The sequence below is a fragment of the Cervus elaphus genome, chromosome 20 (assembly GCF_910594005.1).
Source record: "Cervus elaphus chromosome 20, mCerEla1.1, whole genome shotgun sequence".
Classification (NCBI taxonomy): domain Eukaryota; kingdom Metazoa; phylum Chordata; class Mammalia; order Artiodactyla; family Cervidae; genus Cervus; species Cervus elaphus.
In genome coordinates, this window is record NC_057834.1 from 39579349 (window position 1) to 39590348 (window position 11000).

The 11000-nt window shown below is 55.6% G+C and overlaps 1 protein-coding gene across 4 annotated transcripts; it reads left to right on the forward strand.

The window, feature by feature from the left end:
- The first annotated feature begins 315 nt into the window (after positions 1-315).
- CRTC2 (CREB regulated transcription coactivator 2) lies at positions 316-9940 on the forward strand. Of its 4 annotated transcripts, none has more exons than XM_043877899.1 (14): positions 317-615; positions 3322-3423; positions 3512-3628; positions 4215-4276; positions 4893-4961; positions 5132-5235; positions 5341-5370; positions 5531-5610; positions 5712-5761; positions 5873-6117; positions 6480-6886; positions 8187-8456; positions 8959-9145; positions 9286-9940. In XM_043877899.1, exons 1-14 carry the CDS (start codon positions 463-465, stop codon positions 9504-9506), a joined length of 2097 nt encoding a protein of 698 aa, XP_043733834.1. In that variant the 5' UTR covers positions 317-462; the 3' UTR covers positions 9507-9940. The 4 variants fall into 4 exon arrangements, with proteins under 4 accessions (XP_043733836.1, XP_043733834.1, XP_043733835.1 ...); XM_043877900.1 differs by having other exon boundaries at positions 318-615; positions 5546-5610; XM_043877902.1 differs by lacking the exon at positions 317-615 and adding an exon at positions 757-909.
- The last annotated feature ends 1060 nt before the right edge of the window (positions 9941-11000 follow it).

An 11000-nucleotide genomic window follows, 5' to 3' on the forward strand; every position in this document is an offset into this window, starting at 1 on the left:
CTTTCCTAGAAAATGACCAAATGTTTCCTCTTGTCTCTTCCTGCTTCCCTCCCTGTCTCCACCCCTTCCTTTTCCTCCCGTTTTCTTTTTCTCTCTTTAAACCCTCGCCCTTCGCATTTGTAGGCTCTGGACCAATGTAGAACTACTTTTCCCAGTTTGCCCCACGCAGGGAGGAACCGAGGAGGAGGAGCAAAATCCCGGGTCCCGGAGTCAACAGGGCTGCTGGGAAATGGTGTCCGTTTCCTCTCTCGTATTGCGTGACCGGGGCTGTTAAAGAGTCACGTAAACAAACTACAATTCCCGGCGGTCCCTGCGCGCAGCAGGTCAGGGCTAGGCTGAGGCCGGGTTCGCGGTGCTCGCTGAGGCGGCGGCGGCGGCTACGGCTGGAAGAGCCGGGCCGGGGCCCGCGGCGGAGGCCGTGGCTTGTATTGGGAGGGTGGCGGGGAGGGACGGGGGAGGAAGATGGCGACGTCGGGAGCGAACGGGCCCGGTTCGGCCACGGCCTCAGCTTCCAATCCGCGTAAGTTTAGTGAGAAGATCGCGCTGCAGAAGCAGCGTCAGGCCGAGGAGACGGCGGCCTTCGAGGAGGTGATGATGGACATCGGCTCCACCCGGGTGAGGGGCCGCGCGGGGAAGCGGGAGCCGAGCAGAGCTGTCCCAGAGCGGGGAGCCGAGAGGCGGGGCGGGGGCGGGAGCCGTAGCGAAAGAGGCGGAACGCGGCAGGGGCAGCGGGCGCCGCCGTCTGGGAGGCGCGGGTGGAGGGTCCGGGGGCAGGAAGACGGAATTTGCGGGAGGAGGTAGAAAGTCCTGAGGGGTTGGGGGGTTTGGGAACGACTGGGAACGCAGAGTAAGTGTGGCAGGAATGGACACAGAGAGGAGATGGTCCCCGAAACCCTGCGGAGTTAGGAGGTGGGTGGTCCTTGTGCATCTCTGATTGAGTTTCCTCAGGGACTCAGCATCTTCGATATTGCGTTATGGGGCGAGAGGATGGCCTGCTTGCCCTAGTCTGGCTTCTCTAAATTGGTGATCTCTTCTTATCTGGTCCCTCTGCCTTGTTGTGCTACTCTCGGCACTTAGTATCTCCGGGAAAGGGCCCCATGAGTGGTTTGAACTGGTTATAGTGGGGCAGGAAGTCCCCTCCTGCGTCCCGTCCCTTTGCTTCCTTTTTCAAATACTTCTTGTGGTTTCCTGACGTGAATGAAGGTGAGGTCCATTGCTCACAGACTGGTGCTTGGTATTTTGCCCTGGACGTCTTGGAGGAGAGATAGGGCTTTGGATCTCGAAAAGGGGTAGGTAACCAGTAAGCGATAGGTTATGTGGAACCGATGCTTTGCTGAACTTTCTAGGGAGATGGCCGTTTGGGCGGTTAGTTATGGGGTGCCTAGGAGGGTCTTCTATGGGGAGGAAATATTCATTCCTACGCAGTTCCAGAAAGAAGGCATCCTGGCAGAATTGCTTCTGAAGCTACCTACCCCCACCCCTATGTCAGGGAGAGGTGGGGTGGGAGCTTGCCCAGCTGGTTTGCAGTCCTAATTTAGGGACACATTATTCTCAAAACAGCAGGTGAGGATATTGCAGTGATCCCTCCTGGCCGGGAGTTAGAAGGAATGTAAAGCGTGATGGATGGCCGAACATGAATACCACATTTCAAAGTTCTTTCTGCTGCTCTGACTGCCTTTGATTGAATCTGTCTGTGACTGGGACTCTGGTTGTATTTGTCTGTGTGTCTCCCTCTGTTAGTCTTTTTTGTGCTTTTTTACTTTTTTGAGTCTCTAGAGACCATGTGTCCTAGTTTTGGGGAGTCAGAGAAAGTTAGATGGGGAAGTAAATGGTGTGTGTGTGTGCACATAATCTCCTCTAACTGCTACTAGAATCATGATCTAACTGTTGACTGCTCCCCTTTAGGAGATTTTGATCAAGGTGGGGCAGAGACAAGAAGGTGGGCAAGAGGCTGACCTCCAGCTGACAACTTAAGGCCATGCCCTCTGGACTGTGACTCCAGCGGAGGAATGGTGGAATCTAGGGCTAGTATGTACAAACAAAAGCTCAAAAGCTGGGCCTTCCTTCTTTGTGGTGCTTCAGTCTGTCAAAAGGCCCCTTCAACTCACCTTACCCCTGTTGGGTAACTTCTCTTCTGCACATAAAAAACCTAGGGCATACATGGTCTGTGCCTGGAGACCTAAAACTAGAGTTTAGAGACCTGGAGTTCAGCCTGTTATCTGACCAGCAGGGAGGGCTCATCTGAGGCAGATATGGCCTGTGGGACCTATACTACTGAGAAACTGGGGTTATCATATATATTAGTAGTGGTCTTAAAGTGGACCAAAGGTCAGCATGGTGCCCACTGAACTCGCTGGACTGATTTCTTAGGACAGGGAGTCCATTCTGATGTTGGACTATGCACAACAGCATTAGCCATGGAAGCTCTTAGAATTTACCACTGATCAGCTGTCTTGGGTCTCCTTGTTTGGCTGGTGGCAGTAGCTGAGCCTCAGAAGTAGACGCTCACCTCTCACAGAGGGACATGAGATCTTTAGGAAGACTAAAACCATGCCAGGCTGAGGGTTGTGGTGTCTTACACTAGTGCCAGACACATCTCCCCAAAGTGGGGTTGAGGCCAGGAGATTGCTCTGGGCCAGGCTGGCATAGACTACTGCTTCTCCCCACCATACACCCCCATTCTCCAGGCTCCCCTGCCAATTCAGGGGCTTTAGGACTAGGTAGAAGAATGCTTATTGGTTTCAGCTCTGTTTTTCCGGGTAGAAGAGCCACCATTTAATTGTTCTATTTTCGGAGGCTCTGTGTAGCCTTCCTGAGGCTGGGCAACAGCCTGTGCCTACCCTCCAGAGCAAGAAGGAAAGAGACTGGCAGTCATGGCTCTATGGCATCCACCTGTGACCCTTCCCTTGTCTTCCAGTTAGTCCTGTACGCATCTGGAAGGGAAGGCAGAGTTGCCCAATAGTCACCCTGCCCCAGGAATTAACCCATGTGACTAGCCTGGGGGCTCCTGGCAGCCTCTCAGGAACTCTGTTTAGACTGATGCCAACTGGGACGGGCCCTGAGTAGAGTGTTAGGGTCGCCCGGGCAGGGCGATGCCAGGCATGAGTGATAGCATGGATGGGGGCAGCCCGCGGAAGAGCTCGGGCAGATTGTTTGTACTGGGTCTCAGTGGATCTTCCCCCAGCAGTGGCTTTTCTTCTGGCAGGTCTCTTGAAAGCATCAGCAATAGTAACGTGTCCTGGAGACGGGGATGGCAAACGTGGCTACAGGAGCAGTGCTCAGGACCCCCCCTGACATTCCCGTCTGTCCTCCATGTCTCAGTTACAGGCCCAAAAACTGCGGCTGGCGTACACAAGGAGCTCCCACTACGGTGGCTCTCTGCCCAACGTGAACCAGATTGGCTGTGGCCTAGCCGAGTTCCAGGTGAGTGGATGCTGGCTTGTGGGGTGTCGGGGTGGAGAGCCAGCTCTCAGGGGGCTTCCTCCGTTGACTCGCCTGTCTCTTTTGGCAGAGCCCCCTCCACTCCCCTCTGGATTCATCTCGGAGCACTCGACACCACGGGCTGGTGGAACGGGTGCAGCGAGACCCCCGAAGAATGGTGTCCCCACTTCGCCGCTACCCCCGCCACATATCCTTCACCGAGGGGCTGTGCACTCTGGCGGGCAGTGGGTGGGGCTCCTCGGGAGCTCATGGTGGGCAAAGGGGCTTGAGGTGCTGTCCAGTCCCATCTCGCAGCAGCTTCTTTACCCTGTCTCCCTGGAAAGTGCCGTTTGGCTCTTTTGTCAGCGCTGGCTCCTGTGGCAGGGAGCTGTCCCTCCTGTGGTGGTGCCCGCCATCTCTAGCTGGTGCTGACTTCTTTACTTCAGCTTGCTCTTTGCTGCTAGATTCGCGGCTCCCTGACAGCTCATGCTATGGGGGTTTTGCTTCCCTCCTGCTCACATTTCTGTTTCTGGCTTTCAATTCAGAGACCGTTGCAACAACCTGTCTCCCCCAAAGGCTGCTTAGACATTCATCTATTTTTTCTGACTCCATTAGGCCTGATTCCCTTTTTTCTCTTCTATTCTTTGCCCTTATTTTTGCCCATGTAGAGGAGGAGGGACAAAAAAGGTGTGTTTCTTAAAACAACTCATCTGCTGCCTCCATTATTTTTCTCTTATCTGGTCTCTCTTCCACCCATCCCCTCCTCACTTTTTCCCTTAACTGGTGCTCTTCACATTGACAGCTCTCCCTATAGTCCTGCCTATTTATCTCCTCCCCCGGAGTCCAGCTGGCGGAGGTCAGTGTCCAGGGCAGGCAGGATCTCCTGCCCACTCTCTGACTTGTCTCTGGCTGGAGCTGGAGTTGGGTCTGGGCCTGCTCGGCCAGGCTTTCAGCCGTACCTCCTCCCACAATGGCAGGGCTGGGAGGGGTGGGGGTAGGTGGAGTAATGGGTCAGAGTCCAGTCTTGGCCATGTTGACACGGGTGGCCAAGCCTCCCTGTCCAGCCAGAGCAGGACCAATGGTAGCTGGGGTGTGTGTGTGTGTGTGTGAGGGGGAGGGGAGATGGGCAGGGTGGCAGGTGAAAGTGGCTGCCTCCTATCAAGAGTGGGTGCACTCAGATTCTGAACCCCTTCCCTGTCCATCTTATCCCTAATATTCATACCCAGCACATTTGCTGGGCTCTAAGATTCCTATTCAGCTTGTCCTGGCAGATAGAAATTGAGGATTTCCAGATCTTAGGTTGTTTGTGGAGAGGGTTCACGGATCACAGGTATCAGAAGCATCAGAAAGAAAGAGGCATGATCCTGGGTGCCCAGCCCTCTTGGCTGCCCCACATTTCCCCCCCTCCCCGCAGTACCTGTCTTCTGGTCCTTATGAGCCTTCCTCCTCATGACTTTGTTTTTCCATCCCAGGACAATGCCCTGGGGCAATTTCCCTGCAGAGAAGGGGCAGTTGTTTCGACTACCATCTGCACTTAACAGGTGATGGCCCTTGCCTTCTTTAGGCCACATTTCTCCTTATCTGTAGTTTCTGGGGCCCTGTTCCCTCACCCCACCCTGTCCCAGCCCAGCTAGTGTTTTCCCCGACTGAGCAGGGCATGAGGAGCAGAAGGACTGTCATGGGTGCCAACTCATCTCTGTTCCCCTCACAGGACAAGCTCTGACTCTGCCCTTCACACAAGCGTGATGAACCCCAGCCCTCAGGACACTTATCCAGGCCCTGCACCCCCCAGCGTCCTGCCGAGCCGCCGTGGAGGTAAGCAGCCATGTCCCAGGGTAAGGTCAAGCCACGGAACTTTTGTTTGAGGCAGGTGGGCACTACAGCCCACTCCACCACACACAGCCACTCCATCCTTTGCAGGTTGTCTGGATGGCGACATGGACTCCAAAGGTATGTGTTCCTCGCCGCATTCAGTATGTGGGGGTACTGAATGCCAGAGAATTTCTGGGCTGGTGTTGGGGTTTTGTTCAGAGCCAGGGAGGGGTCCCCCTCCTGCCTGCATCTGACTCCTGTCCTGCCTTACTGCCTTTTCCAACCCTCTCATCACCAGTCTTTCTCTTTCAAGTCCCTGCTATTGAGGAGAACTTGCTAGATGATAAGCACTTGTTGAAACCATGGGACGCTAAGAAGGTAGGCATGGCCCACTCTCCCTCTTCTTTCCATGGAGCAGGTCTTCAGGGTTCTCCACTGAGCTCTGTCCTCATCTGCCACCTTCTTCCCTCTCTCCTCAGCTGTCCTCGTCCTCCTCCCGACCTCGGTCCTGTGAAGTCCCTGGAATTAAGTAAGTACTCTCGGAGGTTAGCTGAGGCGGGGAGGGCAGTAAAGGGAACGGTGCGGTGCTGGGCTCTGCTGACCACTGCCCCCACTTACATATTGTCTTCTCCTTTCCCAGCATCTTCCCGTCTCCTGACCAGCCTGCCACTGTGCCTGTCCTCCCACCTGCCATGAACACGGGAGGCTCCCTACCTGATCTCACCAACCTGCACTTTCCCCCGCCGCTGCCCACCCCTCTGGACCCAGAGGAGACAGCCTATCCCAGCCTGAGTGGGGGCAGCAGTACCTCCAATCTGACCCACACCATGACCCACCTGGGCATCAGCGGGGGCCTGGCCCTGGGCCCGGGCTATGATGCGCCAGGTGAGTGGCTGTCTTGGCTGTGTGTCCCTGGGGTGCTGTCCAGCTGGAGGGACAAAGGGGTGGGAAGCTCAAGCACCTAGGATTTTCCTGTGACTACCCACACCTCACCCTTCATCTGTCTCCCCCCAGTTTCCCTCACTGCAGTTGTCTGCCAGTGAGAACTGGTAAGTGTGGCTTTTCCTCAAAAGAAGATGGAGAGCAACCCCCAAGTGGGCAATGCCAGTTTGATCGTCAGGGACAGAGTAGGGAGGACATTGTGTTGCCACTTTCATAGTCTGGTCACTGCTACCCATTCCGAGCAGAAAGGGGCCCAGTTCCCATCAGTAATGTTGGCATTTCTGGTTTTTTGTCTGTGCCTACAGGACTTCATTCACCTCTCAGCCACCCATCCTTGCAGTCCTCCCTAAGCAATCCCAACCTCCAGGCTTCCCTGAGCAGTCCTCAGCCCCAGCTCCAGGGCTCCCACAGTCACCCCTCACTGCCTGCCTCCTCCTTGGCCCGCCACGCACTGCCCACCACCTCCCTGGGTCACCCCTCGCTCAGTGCCCCAGCCCTCTCCTCCTCCTCTTCCTCCTCTTCGGCTTCATCTCCGGTGCTGGGGGCCCCCCCTTACCCGGCTTCTGCCCCTGGGGCCTCCCCCCGCCACCGCCGTGTGCCCCTCAGTCCCCTGAGTTTGCCCGCGGGCCCAGCCGACGCCAGAAGGTCCCAACAGCAACTGCCCAAACAGTTTTCGCCAACAATGTCACCCACCTTGTCTTCCATCACTCAGGTATGCGTGGCTGCCTTCCCTACATGTCTGTCTTCCAGTCCTTCCTTCTTCTGCCAAGTTCTCTCCCTCCCACCCTGCTTTCTTCCAATACCTCTTCTTCACTCCTGGTGTTATCCATCCCCATCCATTCCTCTGTCCTCTACCAGCCCCACTTGGATCCATCTTGTTTCTTCTTAGCTTTAAGAATGCAAACCCTGGGGTTAAGCTCTCTAATTTCAAATCCTGGCCCCACCTCTTAGCAGCAGTCTCCTTAGATGTTTATTTAACTCCTGTGAGCCTCAGCATCCTCATCTGTAAAGCCAGGCCAGCAATGGAAGAATCAAAGGCAATCACATATGGGAAGTACTCGGCACCATGCCCAGCCCAGGTGCACACTCAAAATGATAGATTGTCCTTTCCCTTCTCTCTCTCTCTGGTTCCTGTCCTTTTCTTGTCTGTCTCTTTTCTCCTGCCTCCATCCTGCCCCGCTCCCTCTCCCGTCTCCCCACCTTCTTTCTTAGATTCCATAGAGTTAGAGACTGTCAGGTGATGGATCCCAGTCCCTTCATTTTACAGACGATGACGCTGGGGCCCAGAGGGAGAGTGACTTTCCCAAGTTTACGCAGCATGTGAGGGAAGAGTTGGGACCAGAACCCAAAATTCTTGGTTTAGGGCTTCTTCCTCGATGTTAATATTCTTAGCTCTTCCCTCCTTCCCTCCCCCTTTCCCCTTTTCTGTTCTCTCTGCTCCTCTTCTCCTTTCACCGTAATGCTCTTCTTTCCCTCTCCTCTGTCCTAGTTTCCCTTCCTCCTTTGTTGTTCTTCCCTGGAATGTGTGTTCTGTGTTCCATCTTTATGCAGGTCCCCTTTTCTGTAGGAAAGGCTAAGGCCAGGCCAGCAAGGGCTCTGCTCTCCTGGAACTTGGAGTGAGCCTACCTTCCTTCCTTTCACCCTCCTTCCTCTCGCAGTCCCTCTGGCCTCTTCAGGGCTTTAGAACAGTTGTCAAGGTCACTGTTGTGTGATCAGTAGCTTGTGAGGTGTCTCACAAGTAGTTGATTACTAATAGTAGTTAGAGTACCCAGGTTTAAGAATCGTTGACTCCTGGAGTGGATTCAGAATTATCCTTGTGTTAACCTCATTCAGTCACTTGCATTCCAAGATGCTTTTCTGAGAGTAGTTGCACCGCAGTGATGCCCAATGGAACGCTTTTGGTTTTGTGTTGAGGGTGTCTGCAACCAAAGAGGGTGAGAAGCCCTGACAGAGTTCCTCTTAAGGGGCACACTGAGGGGTAAGCTTCTCCCTTTCTGCTTGCCTCTCTTCAGGGCGTCCCCCTGGATACCAGTAAGCTGCCCACTGACCAGCGGCTGCCTCCATACCCATACAGCCCCCCAAGTTTGGTTCTGCCCACCCAGCAACACACCCCAAAGCCTCTGCAGCAGCCAGGGCTGTCCTCCCAGGCCTGCTCAGTGCAGCCCTCAGGGGCTCAGCCCCCAGGCAGGCAGCTGCAGTGTGGGGCACTGTACCCACCCAGCCCCAGTGGGCACGGGCCACAGTCTTACCACCGGTCGATGAGTGACTTCAGCCTGGGGAACGTGAGTACCTGGGTCCCCAGCTCAGAAGCAGGGGAGGGGATGGAGGTGGGTCAGAAGAGCCTCAGTAGTGTTGAGGGGGGCACTCTGAATTGGAGCATCTAGGTGGGGGAGAGCCTTCTTTCTTCTCCCCAGGTAACATCAACTTGGGGCTCCTCTCTCCCTGCATTTGACCCCCACTCCCGCCCCTTTGCCCCAGCTCCCTCCACGCAGCTTGCTCTGATGCTGCTGCTCTGACCCACTGTCTTCCTGGCACGTGCGTGCTCTGTCCCAGGAGGTACGGTGCCCTCACCTCCTCTGGGCCCCGCGTTCTCGTCCGTCACTGTGTTTGTTGCCATTCCCCCTATCTCTGCTTTTGTTCCCGCTGTGTGGGAGGTGAGGTGGGGTAGAGAGAGGTGTATGAAGATTACTGGGCAAGGGGGGTGTGTGAGCAGTGCTCAGCAAAGCCAGGCAGCAACACCCTGCCCTGAAGCCCGCTTACTCCAGGCTGTGTGTGTGTCTACAGCTGGAGCAGTTCAACATGGAGAACCCATCGACCAGCCTGGCGCTTGATCCCCCTGGCTTTTCTGAAGGGCCTGGTTTCTTAGGGGGTGAGGGACCAGTGAGTGGCCCCCAGGACCCTCACGCCCTCAACCACCAGAACGTAACCCACTGTTCCCGCCACGGCTCAGGGCCTAACATCATCCTCACAGGTGAGAGGTGTGGACGGTGCCTGAGGATGGAAGGAGGGCGGGATACATTGGGTGGCGCAGCAGGAGACTGGGTGTGGGGGGGCGGTCTTGGAAGAGTTCATGAGGCATGGGGGCCTCACTCATCTCTTCCGTCCACACAGGAGACGCCTCCCCAGGCTTCTCCAAGGAGATTGCAGCGGCCCTGGCCGGAGTGCCGGGCTTCGAGGTGTCAGCAGCTGGGCTGGGGCTGGGGCTGGGGCTGGAGGAGGAGCTGCGCATGGAGCCACTGGGCCTGGAGGGGCTCAGCATGCTGAGCGACCCCTGCGCCCTGCTGCCTGACCCGGCTGTGGAGGACTCGTTCCGCAGTGACCGGCTGCAGTGAGGCCACCTCATCGCCATCCCTCTTCTCAGCCCTGTCCCTCATCACTGCCCCTTTCCTCCCTTCCCCCTGGCCAGTAGAGATGCCACTCTCTGCCCCCAGATCCTCTTTCTGACATGAACGAAGGATCCCAAGAATGAGAAAAGGCAAGGGGTTTTTTCCAGGTGGCCCCTGAATTCTGCACAAGGTGGGGGGCCTGGGGGAGCTCAAGGGAGAGCCTGAAGCACTTGTAACTTTGAACCGTCTGTCTGGAGGTCAGAGCCTGTTGGAAAGTGGGGGGTAGAGGGGAACCCCGGAGGCAGGGCTTGTCCGGATGCCTAGGGGTGGGCAGTGCCAGCCCCTCCTCACCACTCTTCCCCTTGCAATGGAGGAGAGAGCCAGAGTGGATATTATTTTTTATTAAATATATTATATGTTAATAAAAAAATCCTATTAAATCCTTGGTGTGGTTGGCTCCTGTTTGGGATACAGCTGGGGATCAAGGGAGTTCTTGGGGACATGAGTCTTTCCGCCTGCTATGCTTTCTTTTTTTTTTTAATTTGGCTTCACCAAGCCTTGGTTGCAGCACGCGGGATCTTCATGGCATTCGGGGCATGCAGGGTCTAGTTCCCTGATCAGGGATCAAACCTGGGCATTGGGAGCATGGAGTCTTAGCCAGTGGAACACCAGGGAAGTCCCCTATTATGCATTTTGCATCTTCTCAACACCATGTGGTTTGTGGAGGGGCCCCCAAAGCCTCAGAATTTGTACTCAGCACTGGACATAGGGCTGCAGGCTGGGTGTAGGCCCCGTCGCTGCACAGGTGCCTCCTCATTTGTCCAGGGCCTTGCTGTGGCCTCAGGGGACAGTGGCTTTGGTTGCTACTGCTCTTCCTCAAACTTGAGACCCTGGCAGGGAGTCAGGAGGTGAGGAGGTGACTGCTGGCTGAGCTCTCAGCTCTGGATATTTATGGTAGAATGACCCCACCTCTCCCCAGGAGTATCTGGCCTCAGTGCTAAAGCTTCGGAGGAGAGAGGATTTAAAAACTACTGAGGCCAGATAGTAAGCCTGGAGGACTCGGAATTTCGATGTACCCGGCCGGCCTCCGACCCAAGGCCTCTCATTCTCTTTCTGCCCCTCACCATGCAGGAATTCACTTTGCCCTCCCACTCTTCTCCACCCACCCATTCAGAGGCTTGAGTGCTAGCTAACCTGTTTTGATGAGGTTTCCTCTTTGGCTGGGGTTGCTAGTCCTCTGGCCATCTGAGCTTCTGCCCTCTTCTCTCCCTCACCCAGCACAGAAGAGCAGTGCCCCTCCTCCGTCACCTCCACCTCTGCTACTTGCCCACAGCCCACAGTCCTGGCCTCTCTTCCTCTTTCCAAAACTTGTCATTTTCAAAAAAGAGAACTGAGAACTTCTGGCTTAGGCTGGAAGGGAATGCAATGTGCCCTAAACCTGGAAGTAGGGGCAGCCACCTGGGTCTCCGCACACTAGACTTCAGGGGCCTTCACCCAGGC

Excerpts from the sequence above, each read along its gene's own strand:
- CRTC2 (XM_043877899.1), top strand. The coding sequence starts at position 463 with ATGGCGACGTCGGGAGCGAACGGGCCCGGTTCGGCCACGGCCTCAGCT. Across the intron at positions 4,277-4,892 it reads CCGGAGTCCAGCTGGCGGAG|GACAATGCCCTGGGGCAATT; the intron begins GTCAGTGTCCAG and ends TTTCCATCCCAG. Across the intron at positions 8,457-8,958 it reads GTGACTTCAGCCTGGGGAAC|CTGGAGCAGTTCAACATGGA; the intron begins GTGAGTACCTGG and ends GTGTGTCTACAG.